Source organism: Chiroxiphia lanceolata, chromosome 7 (genome assembly GCF_009829145.1).
Source record: "Chiroxiphia lanceolata isolate bChiLan1 chromosome 7, bChiLan1.pri, whole genome shotgun sequence".
In the NCBI taxonomy this organism is placed as follows: Eukaryota; Metazoa; Chordata; class Aves; order Passeriformes; family Pipridae; genus Chiroxiphia; species Chiroxiphia lanceolata.
This window is the reverse complement of record NC_045643.1, coordinates 18338952-18358686: the sequence shown is the minus strand read 5'-3', so window position 1 is coordinate 18358686 and position 19735 is coordinate 18338952. Positions and strand designations below refer to the sequence as shown.

The window sequence follows — 19735 nt, the reverse complement described above, 5'->3', positions numbered from 1 at the left end:
TTCAGAAGGATGTTATCTCCAGAACAGCAGTTTATTAGTAGTACCCAAAAGTCTTAAATAATATTTTCCACTGCAAGAAGGTAGTACCAGTAACTGGGGTTTTGATCATTATCTTTAGGAGGGGGAAGTCAATATCAATTAATTTTTTTTGATGCTATATATTTTTTAAAGAATCAGTATTATGTCTCACGTTCCTCCACTCAACAGAAAGGGAAACATTATCCTCTTTTAGTATTTTAAACCTTTCTTCAGTTGGTGCTCTACCTAAAAGCTCACTCTGCTTTTTCTCTTGGCCTTACTACAAGTATATCTTTTGTATATTTATTGTTCTTCACTAGCTATTCTGCATGCTTCTGTGGTGTTTTTACTGGCTCTCTCAACCCATAGCTGTTCAAAGCAACCTGTATTCAAATTCCACCCACATAATTCATTCAAATCCTAACGTGGACCTGGCAGGTTTTAGCTTTTTGCATGTGACATCAGGTCAAGCAAAGAAGAAAAGCCTACTGTTAAACCTCAGTCGCTGCCGCCTACTTGTGTTGAGCTTACAACTGTCATATCCACACATAATTGCCAGATATTAACTAGTGAAGACAAGACCACTCAGCCAGATAACTCTCAGATAAATTTTGCTCCCTTTTACATAAGGATAAACCCAAGGTAAATCTGTGATGTTACTCTGCCATTTTCAGGAGAGAAGCAGAAACCAGATTTCCTCACAGGAATCATGTCCTGCCATTTGTTGTTTCTGTCTGTTTGTTCTGCTGCATGATGTTCTCTTACAAGCAGACGGAGAATCCTCTGAATATTGCTGGGAGCTACCTTATGGATCTTTCTAAAACATCTTCGTTCTTTGGAAAATTGTTTCCCTTGATCCATCCTAACTTTGATGTTTGCTGAAGTTTATGAATAAAAATATCTGGGTAGTTGCCGCTGTTGGTGCCATTTGCCACCAAAGGAGGTGGGTCCCTCCGACTCTCATGTAAGCACAGTGATGAAACTGAGAACAGCCTCTGGCATCATGTCTGCATTCTCACCACAGAGCTCTGATCCCGACAGCTGATGTGCTGCTGACAACTTTATTCCTGTAACTGGCAGCCAAAAGTATAAGTTTGATCTAGTGGCATCTCTTCAGCTGAAACAGCTTCCTTTAAATCTTTTCTGTTTTGTGATGTTTCTGTTATTATTTATATTAAACGATGCATCTTAAAACATGCAGGAACTGTGAAGCAGTGTCTGAGCCAGGAGCTCTCTGAGTGCCAGAAACAGCGAGGCCTGGTTTCCTAAACATTTGTGTTTCATGGCTGCCTGAGCTCTGCTCAGAGCTTTCCTCGTGGCTGGGGCATGTGTCGTTTCTTCATGGCTGGGGAATTCTGTGTGAATAGGCTTTTGTCATAACATAGGAACTTGCACTACAGCCTTTTTCCTGAAGGAGACAGGAGGGCCCTTACACAATCTTTCTCTTGTCCACAGCCATCTATTTTCACAGAAAATTGGTAGGAGCTGTCTTGTGTTTGAAAACTCTGGGTTCTTTTTTCAAACTGACAAAAATTATCTAGAGAAGAAGGGAAAAACAGACAGATGGTGTGAAACCACATTAGCCTAGTCATTTTTAGCAACTCAAGCTAAAAAGGAAAGAGCCTGAGTCGATTTTTTCCTGCTACACTTTCCTATAAATTCATCTTTTCAGGGGTGTAGTGACAGAGCTGTGGTATTGGCAGTAGTAGAGGGACATCACTCTGCAAAGCGTTGCTGAGCTTTTGTGACTGCCTTTGTGACTGCCTGCTCCTTCTTCCCCTTCCCCATCTCCTGATCCCCCACGGATGCCTTATTTGGAGGAGGCTGTGAGGAGTGGGAGGACAGGGACAGCTAGCCAGGGAAGAGAATAACCATGTGTGGCAGAGCCACGGCTGCGTGTAAGGAGGGACGTTTGTAAATGGACCCATTTGGTTTGTACAAGATGTGGGCAAACAGTATTGAATGTGTCAGAAATAGGTATGCTCTTGCTCTCTGTATTTGCACTGTACTTGTGCTCTTTACTATGCCATTTACTGCATGAAATAAGGGGGAAGGGGGGTGGTGCATGTGGAGCAAACAAGCATTTGGCCTTAAAATCCATCTAGGAAAATGTTATTTATACTTTTGTCAGCAACTAGACAGAATAACTAAATTACTAGTCTAAGTAGTGTAAGTCTTTAGTAAAAGGCTTTGTCTTCAATACCAAACAAGACATGGTTTTAGAGAAGTATTGAAGGTCTTTTACTTATCTTCCTTCAAGAAGCTGATGGAGCCCGGTTACGAGCTGTTTCCACGTGGTGTTGCGCAGATGTCCCTTCTAGTTTGGCATATACTCCATGACACTAAATTACCTGCATCTCTTCTCCACTAGTGAGTTGATAGTAGATGTTAGCTGTAAGTGTTGCTATGGAGGACTCATCTACGTAATAACTTAAGACATATTTGCCACAGAGAAACAAAACTTGTAAAGTTTTTTAAATGCTGTAGTTTTAGTTTGGCGGGTGGGGGATATTTTGAGAGCTGCAAATATGTGAAAGATAAAAAGGTGTCAGAAAGCAGCAAACACAGTTAGTTTGAGATCTGTAATGACCCACTTTTCAGGTGAAGGCAAGCACCCAAAGCTGTCAGTAGTAATAGTTCCTATAAACTCTGTATGATTTAGCAGATACAGGACAACCTACAACCTGCAGTGCAGTACATGGCAATATATAATGTTCAGGTGACACTGCTTTTATAGCTATATATTTAGAAAAAAATTTAAAAGCCCTTTCCTAGAATTATGTCTTGCCAGGGAAAGAAGAGAGAGGAAGAGAGGAAAGTACTGAGCATGACTCTCTGTAGGGACAGGCAATATTTCATACTCTTGCCCACTTACTGATTTGTGCATTTTTCAAACCTCAGCTGCATAATTCTGCACTCTGGCTGCCAGTACAGAATTTCGTATTCATAGACAGAGGAAAGATGCAGTTATTTGGGAACTTCATCAGTGACATTTCTCAAATCATCAGACAGTCTGAACAAAGATCACTTTCAGTGGCACCATCTTCATGTCACACTTACCCAGCATGTCTCAGAAATGGAACCTGTAGAGGGAGCAAAAGTCAGGGAAAAGCTCTCTGAAAGTGCTGACCTATCATGGTGGCACAAGACAGTGCCATGGTGCTGACCACTGATGCTTCTTTTTGTCAAGCCTCTTCACCCTTCAGGTGTGAAATGAGGATTAGAGAATCTGTGCATATTCGTTTTCAGGTTCTGTGAAGATGAACAAAAGGGAATTCACCGTCTGATCCATATGCAAAAGAAAAGGGCAAACATTCTTTCATTTTTGGAACATAAAGATTATGCAAAAAGTATGTGACTAAAGCCCTTAGTAGTTTTCTATGGCATATATGAATATTTATAATATTTAGCAACCTGGGTTTGAAATGGATTAGAAGATAATGTGCTGGCCTGCTGCCACAGCTCCAGACTGTGTAAAACTTGAAAGGGTATTGTTGTGTATATATAGCATGCTGGTAGTAGCCACTGCTTGTTATATTATGCAGTTGGTTGTATTTCAGAAAGATCCAAATTAAGGTTTGTATGGCTTTTTGGTAGTAGTCTTCCTTAGCACTGTGAGTAAACAGAGGTCAATCTTTGCAGGCATTGACTGGAGGTAATCCTCTGTTTGAAGAAAAATTGTAAGGAGCAGGCAATTAAACTTCCCTGTGAACATTTTTTCTGTACATGTTTCTAGTTTTCTTGCATGAAAAGAAGACAGTCCAACTTATCTACAAGATTCAGGAAGGGAAATTTACTTTTGTTTCATATGCTGTGTTTCTGTTCATTTTGCACCTTACAAAGATGAGCTGTTACGAGCTTAGACATTATTAGACAGTACACAGTACTTGGAAAAAAAGCAGTGTGAAAGAAGATTATGTATCTTCAAGGATACATAATGCTTCAGAATCTCCTCATTGGGTTGTGGTGCTCTCTTTGGGCCACAGTTTCTCTGTTTATTCAGCCTTAACACCCACTTCCTCATTCACTTTGTGTTTCATCATTGCCAGGACACTTCTGAATGCACAGATTGAATCACACTATCTTCAGGAACAGGCAAAGTAACCCCTTAAAATGAAGCCTTTCAGCAAACTGAAGGAAGGCCAGGCAGTTCAGCCTTTCACCAAAAGTCAGACAAGTCCATTGCCACTTTGATTTTCCTTGCCTGACAGAGCCCATATAATGAGAAATTTGGATATAGGGAAAACTTTCTAAAAGCCTTCACTACACACATAAATTGTCTTTCAGTACAGTACAGCATTGCAGTATTTATCCTGAATGCTATGCTTTGAGAACAAATTCCACACAAAAGATGTAAAATTATTCCAAAGAACATGCTTTTTTTGATAAATCTAAGTTTTCACATATGATGCTTAATAATAAGCTAATCATACTCTGAATTTACAGTCGTGCTCCAAAGATTATTATGAAATGAGGCTTCAAAACCTAAACATTTATAGGTATGAAAAATTAGGGTGTGTATTAATAATCCATCTAGAAAGCACATCAAGCACAACTAGCTGTCTTCATAAAAATGTAATGTCCTTAGCAAAGCTTTCCTTGAAGCTAGACAGTCTTGAAACTTATTGTGCTGGTTTGGTTCAAGTTTATGGTCTCTCCTTGAAACAGTTATTGTAGGTGAGTACTTTTTGAATTGGTTCAAATCAAAATAGCAGCATCACATAGTAGAGCCAAATATGAACCCACAGTCTTGCTTATACATTCGTGTTGTTTTGATTTTCATTTGATTGGGTTAGACTTGAAGAACTGACACTGTAACGTGTTTGGTCTCAATCTAATGTTGTAATAGGTGCTTACCTGTGCATATTTAAGAGGTTCCATTGAGGTCAATGGGGCTTATTCACATGCTTAATGCTAAGCACCTGTAAGAATGTTTTCAAGGTAAGTGCCTTAAAAAATCTGCCTAGTAAGAATGGCTTGAAGAGGTATGAAAATTAACATAGGATAAAACTTATTCTTACTTGAATTCTACTTGTTTTCCACATGTAAATACATACGACTTTAGGAACAGTATAAGCAGGCCCATATCCAAATTCCCTAGATCTTTTGGGAAAGTGTGGTTTAGAATTAAGATATTTTAGATGAGTTTCGTAATAGCTCAATCTCATTTGATGATACAAGGTGTAATCCACAAACATTTAGTACATTGTATTTCTTATGCTGACCAGCAGCCATACCCATTTTTGTAAACTTGACAGTACATTAAGATGTGTGAGATTATTCAGTATGTGTATAAGGAATGTTTTGCATTGCTGCTTCCCACTTCTGGAATGACAGATTTCACAAACATATTTTATTTAGAACATCATTTTCATGTAAGATTATAATGGTGTATGAATTTTGAAGAGTGTATGCCCTAGGCTTTACTGTTTACTAGTATGAGATATATAATTCCGTTGTGTGAGGGCTTATGACTAACTAGCTTGTTAATCTCACACAAAATTTCCAGAAGGTATGAAGCAGCCTGGTGAGAGTGTGCTGTGTTAAAAGATGTAGCTGTGTTGGAACAAACATTAGAGTCTGATTGGGAATAGCATTTCCCTCCTCTGCTTTTTCTTAATCTAGGCAAAAGAAATCAAAACAAATGTTGTCCTCATAACAGTGATTGAATCAAACTACCTAACTAAGGAATTAAGTTTTACTGCTGAAGTTTCAGTTTATTTGATATAATGCAGAAGAACTAATTCTGCCCCCGCACTGGTGGGAGTATTACCTGTGTGGCACTAATCACACAAGCCAGTTAAAATTTTGCAGTCCAGAACAAAATCTGAAATGGCTTACCTTAATTTCTATTCTTAAAAACTATTGTAAAATAACATCTGATTTATCAGAGCCAAGTGCATTGGTTAATATTTTCTTACCTAAGTGAGTGAAATGATGTTATTTTTTACTGAAAAGGAGGCACAGCCAAGAAGGACTGAAGTCACTCCTGAGGTTTGATTTGTGAATTGATATTAGAAGGGCCCACCAAAAGTAAATCCACTTTTCATGTTGTGTTAGATACACTTGTGCAAGCTAACACAATCTAACAGGACTGTTTGATGAAACTTGTCTACAGGGCCACAGTTCTAACTGTGGCCTTCTCACCTGTGAATTGAGCATTCTGCCAGAGGAATCAGTGAACACGCACCCTCATATGCTCATTTACACTGTCATTTTGCAGGAGGACTGCATTTTAAACTCAAGTTCATATAAAAGGTGAAAGCTCTTTAATTGCTGAATATATTCTAGAAATGGCCTTGCTGTTAGGCACTGATGGTCTTTAAATTAACGTGTATATACTCCACGGTGTTCCACATGATATTCCTTTTACTTTTTAATGTGGTAAGATGTTATCAAAGAAATGCACATCGAAGGGGCCGATTTTCATTCTTAGTTAGGGCCTTTTACAGCATTCAAGCAAGGGAAAGGGCTCTCTGAGCACATGTAAATTATACTCATGCTTATTTAAAGCCTGCGTAAGTGCAAATCACACCCTACATATGAGAGTATCAGCATTAAAATTATGTTTTCATTCATATGACTGCTTTTATTGGCATATGCCTTCACACTCAGGCACAGTTAGGTGCTTCGTTTAAATGATGATAAAATACAGTGCTTGTTCTCTGATTGCATCCCATCTTTTCTTTCCAGCGCATGATTGCCAACACTGTCAGGACAGTGAAATTCTGCCGAAGCCAATCTTTCAGTAAGTGTATTACAACATCTGCACAGTCAGCATTATCATCAGTAGCTACAGTAATTACAACTAATTCTGTGTGTCCCAGAATTGAAAAGCCTGGTTTCCAGTGATTCTTCCATGTTTGGATCCTGTGATGTTTCACAGGATGAAATATCCTTCAGGAAGCTCTAATAAGCCCCTTCTCTTCCATCTCTTTTCCAAGCATGTGAAAGAGCTAAATATCTGTGAGGTCTCTACCCATCTGTCAAATTAGAGCCAGTTGAAATTAGCCAGTGGGCTCAGACGTGGTTGAAATAAGTCTAGGAGGCAGCAGCACACAGATACATGCAAGATACTTGCTTGGATAAGCCCTGTTTTAATAGGAAACCAGTCCGGAAACATGACATTTATAAATGACATAAGGTGATGAATTTAAAACCTGTTTGTCAGCATAATTACCAGAACTTACTTGAGGCCCTGTAAGATGACAGAGCTGTATGGTCAAACTGGCTTGCTCTGTGGGTCTCATCCTGTCTAGGTGCACTGTCAGTCCCAGTCACACTGTGATTTCCTCAGGGTTTCATCCGTTTTGACTCAGAGCAGCCTTCCTCTTTCTCGAACAACAAAATAAATTATATAAACCAATATCTTTTCACAAAAATAGTTTCTTTCTATCTCAGTCAAAGCTTAACTTTAGATCGAGTTACGGGAAATTCTTTGGGGTTTCTTTTCTCCCACCATTCAGGTTTTATTGTCTGTGTGTCTTTAATTTTTATGTTTTAAGCACTACAGAGACCTCCACATATTTAGAAATGGAAGTAGATTTTCACTACATTTGATATAACAAAATCTCAGTATATAGATCTACTGGATCTAAGTCCCACACTTTTTTTATCTGTGTGTATTCATGTATTGTAGATGCTTCAGTATCTTTTTTTAGTCAAATTTAAGTTATCTAACACATATTTCATTACATTGTAAGGTATTCCCTGTGAGGCTGAAGATACTCATATTTTAACTCAGTGGTATTCCATAATTGTTGCTGGAGCAGGTATAATGTGGTTATGTTAAGTAATAGAAAAAGGTAGTAAATTCTGAGGCTTGAATGGGACGGCCACTAAGCACTACATTGTTACAAATATTAAACACTGAGCTAGAAATGGGACTATTACATGAAAGGAGGCTTAAATCAATTATATCATTTTGAATCTGTGTAAAAGTTGCTGGTTCAAAAGCAGATGGGTAGCTTTAAATCATACTTGTTAGCTATATAATTTATAGGTATTGACTGGTAAGGTGATTATAAAACTGTAACCGAGGGCCATCGATTTTAGTAAATGTAGCCAAGGATATCCAAGAGAAAAAAGTTAATTTGTGGGGGTAGTAACCAACAAGACTGTCAGATATGGAGGAAAGGTTTCAAAGAGACCGATTTGTAAATATTTTCTTTTTAACTCACCAGGATCTAGTCTTTCCTGTGACAGCTTGTAAAGAGTTATGCATTCTGTTCAGGCATTTGTTCGTTTAAGTGTATCAATCCTACATCATTTCTCTTCCACCAGATCCTGATGCAGCCCTAGCTAATAAGAACCATCAGGATGTTCGCAGCTATGTGCGGCAATTAAATGTGATTGACAACCAGAGAACTTTATCACAGATGTCTCACCGACTAGAACCGCGTCGAGCATAAACATTTGAAGCAATGATGAGAAATGATCTTTTATCCTGTCAAGGTCACTTGTTAAGAACTTCACTTTCTCTGCTACTGCACTGCCACTACAAAAATAAGCAAAAACATATTCTAAGGTCTTAGGCAACGCACAATATACCAGCCTGTTGGAGAACTTTGGCTGAGAAAGAATTTATGCACTGTAGGCGTACAGGTGGCCATGTTGTGAACTGCTAATTCCTCTTAAAGTGTAGTGATTTCTCATATGGATAAAAAAAAGGCAAAACATAGAATAGTTAGTGGGAAATGCACAAAAAGCTTCTAACAATTCTAAGGTAGGTAGTGATTTCTTCTCCCTAATTAAAAATCTGTATTTTATGATTTAGTCTTCAGGTCAGGACCAAAACTGATCATCAGTTTAGCTTGCTCAGCTACTGTTCACCTCAGTAGAAGATGTATATAAGCATCTGATGAAAGAATGTAGGTTCAAGAGCAGTCTAAGATATAATTCCATTCAGAGAAGACTTTGAAATATTTCCATTTTAAATACAACAGATACTAAGAAAATTTCCTAATCTTAATCATACTGCCTACTACTACAAGCAGTGTGGCTATTTCAGAAAACTGACAGGACTGAAAATATTTTGAATGATAAATAATTGTGTTTACATTTTACTTCTTTTTTTAAACTATGAATTAGGTTTTTACAAAATTCCATTACAAAAGTAAGGTTGTCAAAATCAATAGCATTAAAGGTAGCAAAGGACTGGTTCAAAAAGAGCACAATATGCACAAATAGATTTCAAGAGATTATTTTCCTGGACATTAAAACCTTGAACTTCAGCTATTGTGGCTGGTTAACAAATATTTTCTGGTCTTAAGCATTTACAAATATCTTAATTTTCAGCTAATTGTTTTGCACTTTCAATAGACTGTAAATAAATGTTAATTCATTATGTTCTAGAATATTTATTTATGTAATAGTTATTGTGCCAAAAAAATTCCATTTTATTTATTTTGTTTAGCATGTTACGGGGGTGCAGGTTTTGTCTTTACACTTTGTGTGCAATTTATGTGTAGGAATTGTGCGATCTATCTTTTCTGTAAATAACACGCCGTACCTTATTAAATGTAATTGCTGGAAAGGTTTAGTCACTGGCCTTTTTTGCACTTCAGCTTCATTCCTGCATAAATAGCGATGCTGCTAGTTGGCTGATATATCAAACTTGGCTTGTCATTTGCTGGGCCTCGAAACCACAGTTGGCCCACATCCACTGTGATATGGACGACGAGTTTAAAGCCAGTCAGATCCATCCCTGCCACGAGGGATGACAGGCCTGCCGTGACATAACACTATGGTTTTATTAGCTGGTTTGTTTCTAAGGAGAAAACATTTAAATTGGAAAGAAGGGATATAAAAGAAGAAGGGATATATTCTTAATTTTAGCTATCTGACTGATTTGTCCTGCTCAGTCAGTAATGTGAGTACTACAAGTTATCTTATCTTGGACAGGATTTTACCTCAGGTTAGTTAACTCGAGACCTTGGCTAATGTGGCACTCGAGAGACCTCTGGCTTCAGTCACCACAGGGCCTGCAGACATGAGGGAAGAGGTGATCTGGCATGAGCCCTTCCCCTCCTGAATACTCCTTAGGATGGCTGTACTACTGCTGGGCAAGCCCTGATGGTGGCCAAGTGCACGCCAAGGGAATGACAATGTTCAAATGGCAAAAGTCTTTCCAATTGCATTCACACTAGTTGTGTGCTGTGGAGCTGGTTGTCATAAAACTGATTAAGCCTGAAATTAGAAGCTGCAACTATTATCTCATAATTACGCTTCAGAGATGACCTAATTGATATAGTCTACATTTTGCTTCAGACAAAGAGTATACTTTTCTTGGCATTGAGCAGGACTGTGTGGAGTCAGTATACACATAAATATTTTTTTATCTATAAAAATAACTGCATCCTTTTAGTCGAAACATAAATTCTGCAAAAGCTGAGAGTCACCAGGGAAATGCTGACACACAGAACCACAATCTGCTCGCTACCTGCGTTCTGCAAAGGAAAGAATTACACAGTTAAGAAATATTCTGCAGCATGATGAAATAATTTATTTTAACTTTGCTGTCTGACTAGAAGTTCAAGATGATTCAGAGGAAAACCAGCTAATAACACAGAGACAAATTTGTGTCTTATTATTTCAAGTGAGAAATATTTATTTCCATTTGTACTGTTCTATGAATATACTTCATATGCCTTTTTCAAATACAAAATCTTCCCAGAAGCAAAGTATGCAGTAGAAGAAACTACAGGGACACAATTAATTCAAAAGGCATTTTTATCTTTACAATCAATTTGTAACATTTTTGAGTTCATGATTTTATTTGTTCCAGATTTGTTCCTATTGTTTAGACTTTCATTTACTTCTGTGTTAGCTGGTTTATAAAGCTGCCAAGTTTTGGCTTGGCTCTGTACATAAACCGATTCTTCATCTGTTTAGCATGTTTTTATCCCCTCGATTTATTCTTTTTTTCTTTAGAATCTTGATCTGTTTTACTTAATTGTTGCCAACAGTCTCTAATGTGTAGATATATCCCAATGATACAAAGACAGGTTTTATGGCACCTCCATATCAACAAATGAATGCAGTTTACCTATTCAATGACACTAGTATCTGACATTTTTTAATTTTCCAATAAAGGGTGCTGTATAAATAACAAGTGTTGCTATCTCTCTGTATCTAACTCATTCAAGTGACTCAGATAGTTGCCATGGTGTTGATCACTGTCTACATAGTTAGATGAATAAAATTACCTTGTGGCTCCGGGATCTTCCTGGGCTTCTCTTGCTCCCTGTGTTGACTTTACAACAGGAAGGCAGCTGTCAGTATATTGCTCTTGCTGTATGAAGTCCAAACAACTGTTGCAATAGTGTGAAGAATGAATAGGAACTCAAGAAACACTGAAATGTCAAAACGCCCATTCTGACTTCACCCTGTGCTCGTGGCAACTTGATCCTGCTTCAGCGAAGACACCCCTTTACCTGCTGGCTCAGGGCTGGTCTATAAGCCTGGGCTCGGAGACTGTGCCAACACAGACAAGCTAAAGAGAGTTGGCTGATCCCCAGCACTGCTCTGCTCATGGTCCACACTGCTTTAGTTGCAGCACTTGGCCTGGTTTTGGCCCATGCGAACTAGCAACAGAGGAGACTGTGTCCAGCTGTTATTTGTGGGGGAGCATGCACCAGGGACCATTTCCAGTGGGAACTACAGACAAGCCTGTCCTTCCGATTTCCACATCCCCCCCCAGTCCTCTAGTGGGACCCACTTCGCGCCTCCATCACACCCACTTGCATGAACAATATAAACACTGCAGCACAGCCCCCTCTGTATTTCAACACTGCAGGTGGAAATACAAAATGTATTTTGTATTTTCACTGTTCAAAATAGTGATTATACCTGAGGGTCACAGGCCACAGAGTGCTAGTATGGCTGGTCCATGCTACTTGGCCTCAGGCTCCAGAGCCCCTGACCCTGTTTTATTTACTGGCAGGGTCATAACTGTAGTTTTCATATGAGAGGTGACTGGGAGGCAGTGTCCATAATAAACATCCACTGCTGAGGACCACTGAGTCAGGATGGCTTGGGCATTTTGGAAAATGTTCTGCATTACAGGGTTCCACTGTTGACATGTTTTTTTTGCTCAGGCAGCAATGGAGAGGACAAACATTTCTGTTTAGGGCTGCAGAGCCCAAAGAGTCACAAGGGTACAGCTCTCCCTACCTGGCACATTTCGCTAGTGTCACTTTGTTAGCATTTGCTCTTTTTCTCAATGACTAGGCCTGGTGCTGACAAAGGCAGGGAACAAAGGTTAAATCCAGGGAGGCTTGAATCCTTCATACCAGGAGGCTACAGCTGTTTGGTAAAGGCAGGATCCAAAATATTTTCCATGGACATCTTGTTCAAACCCAGTCAGCCCCAAAGACATGATAGTGCCAGATAAAAGAGTTCAAATGTGTTTGCAGGACTCTGCACATTGAGGATTTGGGTTCTTCCTTCCTAAATAAAATACTGTAAAGGCACACTGCGTCTGCAGATCAGGTACAAAGAGAGAGACAGAGATTAAAAAAAAATTCCCTCTTTTCAGAGACACTGGCAAAACAACCTTTAAGTACAAGAAGTTTAAATATAATTTAGAAATCTTACAAAATAAGTTAGAGAGAAATCAAAAGGTTTAACCTGCAGGGGTTCCAAAAGAGATAATGAATTTTGCTGGGGAAAAAAAAATTAACAAAATTATAAATCTAAATTGTTAACATAGCTTCTTAGTAAGGTCAACTGCATAATATACAGCACCTTAACCTCTTCCAATAATTTTTAAACACCATGCAGCTTAAATAGACTACCTCTGAATTCAGTAGTATTTCTTCTGGGAGCTCTGAATGCAAATCAAGAGGTAATAGTGGAAGAAAATTAAAAGATGTGCTATTCTCATTTTGGTTTTTGTACTGATAATAAGGAAACCAGCATAGAGTAACGTGGCAAAGCGAACCTCTAACTTGAATAGCTTTTCTTTCACTGTTAATCTGAAATGCATTACGCTCTGCCTTTTCAAATAATCATAATGTTCTTTACTGTAGCCTGCATTAAAGTTTAGCAGGCATAAGCAGCAGCTGTCACCAGAGGTCAAGGTATTAGCAATCAAAGGGAATAATGACCAGATTAAAAAGTTATCATTAAAATTACTATACCAGAAACTTCTTCAGTAGCCTATCTTTGGAGCCCTGCCTGCAGGGCTGTAGCTGTGCCTGTGGAACCTGTGCCACCGTCAGACACCTCACCACAGCACCGTGGGGCTGGCCACCCCTTGGCTGGGATGATGACATGGGAGCCCTCACTCCTCTGCCTCTCCTGGAAATGTGCATTGCTGCCCCAGCACAATTCCTGCAGGACTGGTGGTTAAAGCCTGACCTCAAGCTTCTCGTGTGCTACAGGAGCACGCAGGGTACGTCCCGCATGCGTTTACCTACACGCCATCCAACAGCACCCAGAGACTGGCTCCTACTGCATCTGCCCTATGCACTGCTTTAGCAATTACAGACAGTTTTCATACACCATCTAACTAGGGAAGCAACTTGTTAATTCACAAAGGAACATAATCCAACCATGGGCTTGGCAGTTTATGACTCAAGTGATGGGGGGACTACTGTAAAAAAGAAGATTCTTAAAAGGGAAAAAAGAGCATGTACAGCTACAAAATCTATCACATCTAACTGCTAAAGGATATTTCAAAAAGGGTTCGCTTTTAATAGGCCTGGCATTCAAAGGTAATTTCTGAATTCAAAATAAACTCAGAAACCGACATGATAATGCATAAAGAACGAGTAATTACTGACGCAAATTGGAATATTTTTCTTGGAAACTCCATGTAATAAAAATATGACACATGGAGGTACTGGTAAGAGCTTGACCTTTATTTCCTGGCCCTAATCCATTTGGGTCAGAGTGACAAAAAGCGAAGCCTTTGTCACATGGCAGGGGTCAGCCAGTCATAAAATTTTTTTCCTCTTTTTGCTTTCAAATGCAAATAAAGCACATTACCAATGAAAATAATGATTGTAAATGAATACCTCAATTAAAGGAAATTTACATAAAGATACATAGGATAGAGGTGATAGTAGATACTCCAACATCCTAACAGACAATAATCCATTTCTTAATCAACTTCTGTCAATAATCATAGGCTTCCTGCTCTCCATGGTTTCCTCATTATAACACCACCTCTTGTGTTTTTAAATAGTTCTTTCTTCAGATGCTGTCCAAGCCAGCGAGTGAATCCGCTAGCTGTATTTGCCGACTCTTTGTGGTTTTTCACAGGTGTACATTATTTCTGCACAGGAGTACCGTCGGCAGCATTGTGGATGTTCTCAGATAACAGAGAGCCAGTGTTGCCTTGGGTTTTCTTTAGATGTCCTCATTCTCTGTAGGACTGACCCTTGAGGGCTGCAGTACTGGCAGGTTGCTGTCTCTTGTCTGTTTGAAATCCAACATTTCCTTCCATTTGTGATTCCTGCCCTAGTGTTTCTCCTGTTCCAGTTGTCTGGCATGTAACTCCTTTGTGGTGCTCCTGATCAGTTAGCACTGTTGCCAGAAACGAGTTAGAGGTTTGCATAGATTTTTGTTTCCTTCTTGTCATAACTAGATGTTGTTAATAGTGTGCTTGTGTTTGGGGGGGGCGGTTGATCACCTTTTTTTGGAATCACAGGCAAAGGGATTGAGATGATATAGCTAAAGAGATTTATCTAGAATAAGGGCTTTTCTGAGGCAGTCTAACATTATGGACATTTTCTAGTCTTATTTAATCTCTAAATCCAAAAAGACATGATCTCAAATAGATTTGTTTCTAATTCATGTACTCTGGATTAAACAAGCAGCAAAAAATGTAAGCTACTAATACTACAGTACATCATTAAATGGAGCTAATATTTTCATTTTAATTCAAACTGATTCCCTGTCATTGCTGGCCCGAAATTTTCGTGATTCCAGTACCTGCATATACTTTCAAAGGAAGATAAATGTGTAAATAGTTAAGCACTAATTGGTTTTAATAAAGAAAATATAATATTATGCTTTAAATCAGTTGTTGAAAGTTATGTGATGTCATCTTCCCTTAGTGGTCCTCAGAGGTGGTGGAATTGTGCCTGCCTCTCCCCAGACTCTCTGTGACTGAGCAATCTATTGGAAAAATTTTGAGGGAAAGGAAGGGACTGTCGCTTCAATGGAGCTCGCAGTAGTGTGCATTAGAAAACACAAATGGGCACAACTACAATAAATTCAGTACAGCTTTAAAACAAAGGAAACAAGGTTAAGCTGTATGACATTTTAGAGAAAAAAAGTGCCAAAATTAGAAAAACAAATTAAGTCTATTGGACCACAAAATTTAATATAAGAAGAAGTATAAGATATATATATACAATTAAAAGTAAGTCATGAAATGGTAACTGAGCAGAGTACTACCGAGTGGATTACAGCTGAGTCTAATGATCAGCTAAAAATTGTGGTGCCAGAAAAAGATAAGAAAACCATTCTTGTAAAACAATCAAAAATTGGATTGCTTGTTAATATTTTGCCATTTCATGGCTATCTCATTGTTAATTATATTGACATTTTTGAAGAAGTTATATGTGCTTTTTATACTGCACACATGCCTGATCAAAAGGCAAACAGTGTACAAGCTGTAGCCTGCCAGTTCTGAAAACCACTGTGCACAAAGCAGGTGTTTGATCCACATGCAATACACCTACTGCACACAAGCATACTCTGCCACATGAAGGTCTGTATTAAATAATTCTAGTCTATATTTTAGAATTCTGTACTTAACAATTTTATGATTAATTAATATTAAATAATGTAGTTATTATTTTATATTAAATATTCCATATAGGCAATTTCACAAATTCCTTATTTTTCTCTGTAATAAAAAAAAAAGCAGACAAGAAAACAACAGCAACAAAGAGGAGTCTAAGAGATGTATGATGGTTAGTATGAGCCCTTTCTTCATTTCCCATGAAAGTTGAGAAGAAGCCATTTCCCACAGCACTGGGCAGATGAAGCAAACGAGAATCACAGCCTGCATGTGCAGGCATGGGGGCTGCATGTAGCATCAGGCCAGTGTTTGTGGGTAAATTTACAGCAGGAATGGCAGGACTGCCTCAGAGCCAAATCCAAAGAGAATTCCTTAGATTTTCCACTTGCCATCTCTCAGAAAGAGAAAAGGCAGCTTATTTTGGCTATCAGTACCATGCAAGTTGTCTTTCAGTTATGAAATCACTCCTGCCAGTTGTGTTCTGGGGTGTAATTGCAGAAGTGGATTGCAGCCTATGTGGACATACCTGCATGAATTTCAGTCAGTAAAGTGCAAGCAAAAATAACATAGAGAGGGCTTTCATGCCAGCCACTCATCTACCTCTTCCAGGTCACAAACCCGATTGAATAAATGGCATAAAATTAATGCCACCACCTTGTTACTGCTAATACTGCTCGAACTAGCTGCATTACCACTAGCATACACTAGTGCTATACATCTGCTACAGCAATGTGTGCACAGCCTTCCCAGTATACCCCAGGCATGACCTCCACCTGGCCAATGGCCACCTGGCCAATTTTTAAGCTAGAAATGGAAGCAAGCCATAGCAACCAGAGAAACGGCAGTGCTTCAAAGAAACCTCTGTACTAAGCCCGAGATGAACTCTGAGACAGTCTTGAAGGAGAATTGAAAAATACGGAGCAGGTGTCCACCTCCAGATTATCTGTGTCTAGAGTTTCACGTACAGTTTAAGCTGGCATAAACCAGCACTACTGCTAAAACCACTTCCAGGTTCCATCCTCTCTCAGCTGCTTATATCAGCCCTTTGCTCCTTTCCTGCCTTTGCACTGGCACAAGTCTTCGTGCAATTGCCCAATGACCTGCATGCTGATCAGGGTGAAAACTGATTGCTTTTCCCTGCAGTAGCTTCTCCACAGCCCAGCTCCCTGTGCAGCCGTGCAAACACCGTGCTGGCAGAAGGTGTGGGCAGCGGGAACAGGGCTCGACAGGCAGGGGAGGGGTGTGCCTGCTGCTTTTGGCAGGCAGGATGATTTAAACCTCCTGGACGCATGCATGAAACTGTATTTTCCATGTTGAAAGGTGGTGAGACAACATTGCACACCCTGTGATGAGATGTAAAGAGACAATTCATATGAATCCTTTCAAGTCTAAAACTGAGTTAAAAGTTGCTAGAGCTGCCTTTATCCTTTGCCAATTGTTGTGGCTTTACAATAACTTAGCTTGTTAGCTCGTTAGCTTTTAAATATTTTCTTTTTCTGCCTGTTCCTTAAAAATTGAAGAAGTCTGAGATGAGGATTGAGCAATCCAGAGGTAACTTTTGAGTTTCTCAGGTTGAATTTGCTGCCTCAAAAAGGAGGGAAAGCATAACATACCGTGTGTTGGCTCACTGTTTTGTATCTTATTATGACCACTTAAGAAACTCTGATTACGCTGGTTCCTGGTTGTTTCTTGAAAATATGCAGATTAACTAGCCAGAAGGCAGAAAGAGTACAAGCTCCAAAATGCACACCTTGTTGTAATAATTCCATCTTCACAATAGTGTAGCACTTGGCTTGGACACTTCTCGTGCAGGCTCCTTTGCTTTCTCTCACTTGTCCTCTAACAGAGCAGGTGCAGTTCATGTTTTAAACAAGTGGCATGTTAACACAGTGCCTGGTGCAGACTCTGCACTCCTACTCTTGAAGTAGGAAATATTAACCACCCCCTCATTTCTCATGTGCTACTGGAATAGTTTTTCTTTCTGCAACCAGGGCCTAAAGTCAGACATGATAAATCCCAGCTCTGCAGATACATAGCTGTGGACAAAATACCTGGACCAAGCATGCTGGGCAAGAGACCTCTGAATGCAAGTGTTCAAGTCTCTGAAGAAAATGCCTATGAATCAAGCGATTTAACATTCAAATAGATTTTTAAATCATTTGACTAATTGGCAATTGCCTCAGCAAGAAGGATAAGCACTTAAGTCACAGCATTTAAGAGACTAAGTATGTGGCACTTCTCCTCCTCCAGAGCATGAGTTTCATGTGACTTGTGTTTGATATTTGTGTGTTCTTTTAAAATGTGGCACCTTTGACTGGAGACTTCTCCAGGCTCACCAGCATATCAGTTCATAATAAAGCACAAGCGCTCTCAGATCAGACAAGAAGGGCCTGAAACTTTTGTAACCAGGGGAAGCCAGAATACTGAACCTGCAGATGGGCAAAATGGGGGTCACCAGTGCCCACTTTTTGACTTTCTTACCATCTTCATGTACTTGTTGCACTGAGTGCTTAAGATGTTGCTGAACTTTACTCCTATTAAGTTATTACAGTTCAGTGAAATGTATACTTAAGTACAGAAATGTATACTTGTGCTTATGCTCCACTGTTTTGACTGGTTTTTACCCTCTCTTGTACCAGACTATCACACCTTGGAGGAATGCCTCTGATGTTCATTAAATTATTGTATTTAATTAATCAGTAAAGTGTTCTTCCATGATTCACCCTGATACCATACATCTTTGAGATGTACAATTAATGTATATGATTCAGTGTGACGCTGTGCACCTCTTTGTGAATCACTGTGCTACACAGCTGGTTTTATATGGCAGATCTACACATGCATGTAACAATAGTCAAATATGAGAGATAGCAAGGAGATGTGATTCTCCAGTGAATGGAAGATCATAGTGTACAGTCACCTGTAGATGACCTGGGGAGTGCAGAGTAAAGTGGAGATAGGCATTGAATCTTGCACGATACTGATACAGAAAATGTGCTGTCACAGCCATGTGATGTGCTTGCCTCAGTAGAAAAATTGTTTGCCCCCCAAGTCTTTTGAGTCACTTCCTTTAAGCATGACAGCCTATTTTCAATTTGCAAACAGTTTTCTGCAATGGCAGAGTACTTCAATGCCATTTGGCTAAGAAAGGATTCATGTGACTTCAGAGGGTAGAGGTGGGTTGTCTCTCTGTTTCATTCATGACCTGGGGTGATCGTCCGGAGGGCAGCTGGGGAATATGGACAAAGAGTAGGAGGGTTATAATCGCCAGTCAAATCCTCTTCTTCCACATTCCTAAAAGGAGGACTGCCTGTAGGAGCACAGCCTGCTCCCTTCCTACTCCTGGGCATCTCCAGACCTGTAGCCACAGCAGCTTGGCAATCCCAGAATTTAAAGATGCTGCATCTTGTGGAAACACCATCCCAACTCCAGTGGCACAAGAACAGTGAAGCAGGGTTTTTTTAAAGTTACCACCTTCTGGTCATTTTGGTACACAATTTAGCCATACTCCTGTCACTGAAGCAGGAACCCTGGATGAAAGAATTGTGCTTCCAAAGCTGTGGCTGTGGCAGCGCAGCCCCTGTGCCTGGACTCCCTCAACCTGCAATGTCCAGGCTGCACTTGTCAACTGGAAACACCTAAGCAAACAGCCCTGCTTGATCCAGAGGCTTTTCCCAAGTTTGGCATGGCTGACCAACAAGTAGACCACCACTCAGCCAGAGGCCATCCTCCTTGGTCAGCCCAAGCCAGGAGGGCCAACTGTGTCCTGGGGGGCATCAGGCAAAAGCACTGCCAGCTGGTCAAGGGTGAGGATTGTCCTGCTCTGCTCTGCTCTGCACAGGGGTGGCCTGACCTTGAATATTGTGGGCAGTGCTGGGCACCACAAGATAAAAAAGATATAAAGCTATTAGAGAGTGTCCAAAGGAGGGCAACGAGGATCACGAAGGGCCTTGAGGGGAA

General features: G+C 39.8%; 1 protein-coding gene across 4 annotated transcripts in view; it reads left to right on the top strand.

Annotated features, from left to right (window-relative positions):
* The window catches only part of RAPGEF4 (Rap guanine nucleotide exchange factor 4), a 151323-nt gene extending 141770 nt beyond the window's left edge, over positions 1 to 9553 (top strand). For all 4 annotated transcript variants that reach the window (XM_032692912.1, XM_032692910.1, XM_032692909.1 and 1 more), the window contains 2 exons: positions 6712 to 6766; positions 8302 to 9553. In XM_032692912.1, the coding sequence (XP_032548803.1) occupies positions 6712 to 6766; positions 8302 to 8429 (183 nt within the window). In that variant the 3' untranslated portion in view covers positions 8430 to 9553. The remainder of the gene's footprint in view (positions 1 to 6711; positions 6767 to 8301) is intronic.
* Positions 9554 to 19735: the final 10182 nt, after the last annotated feature.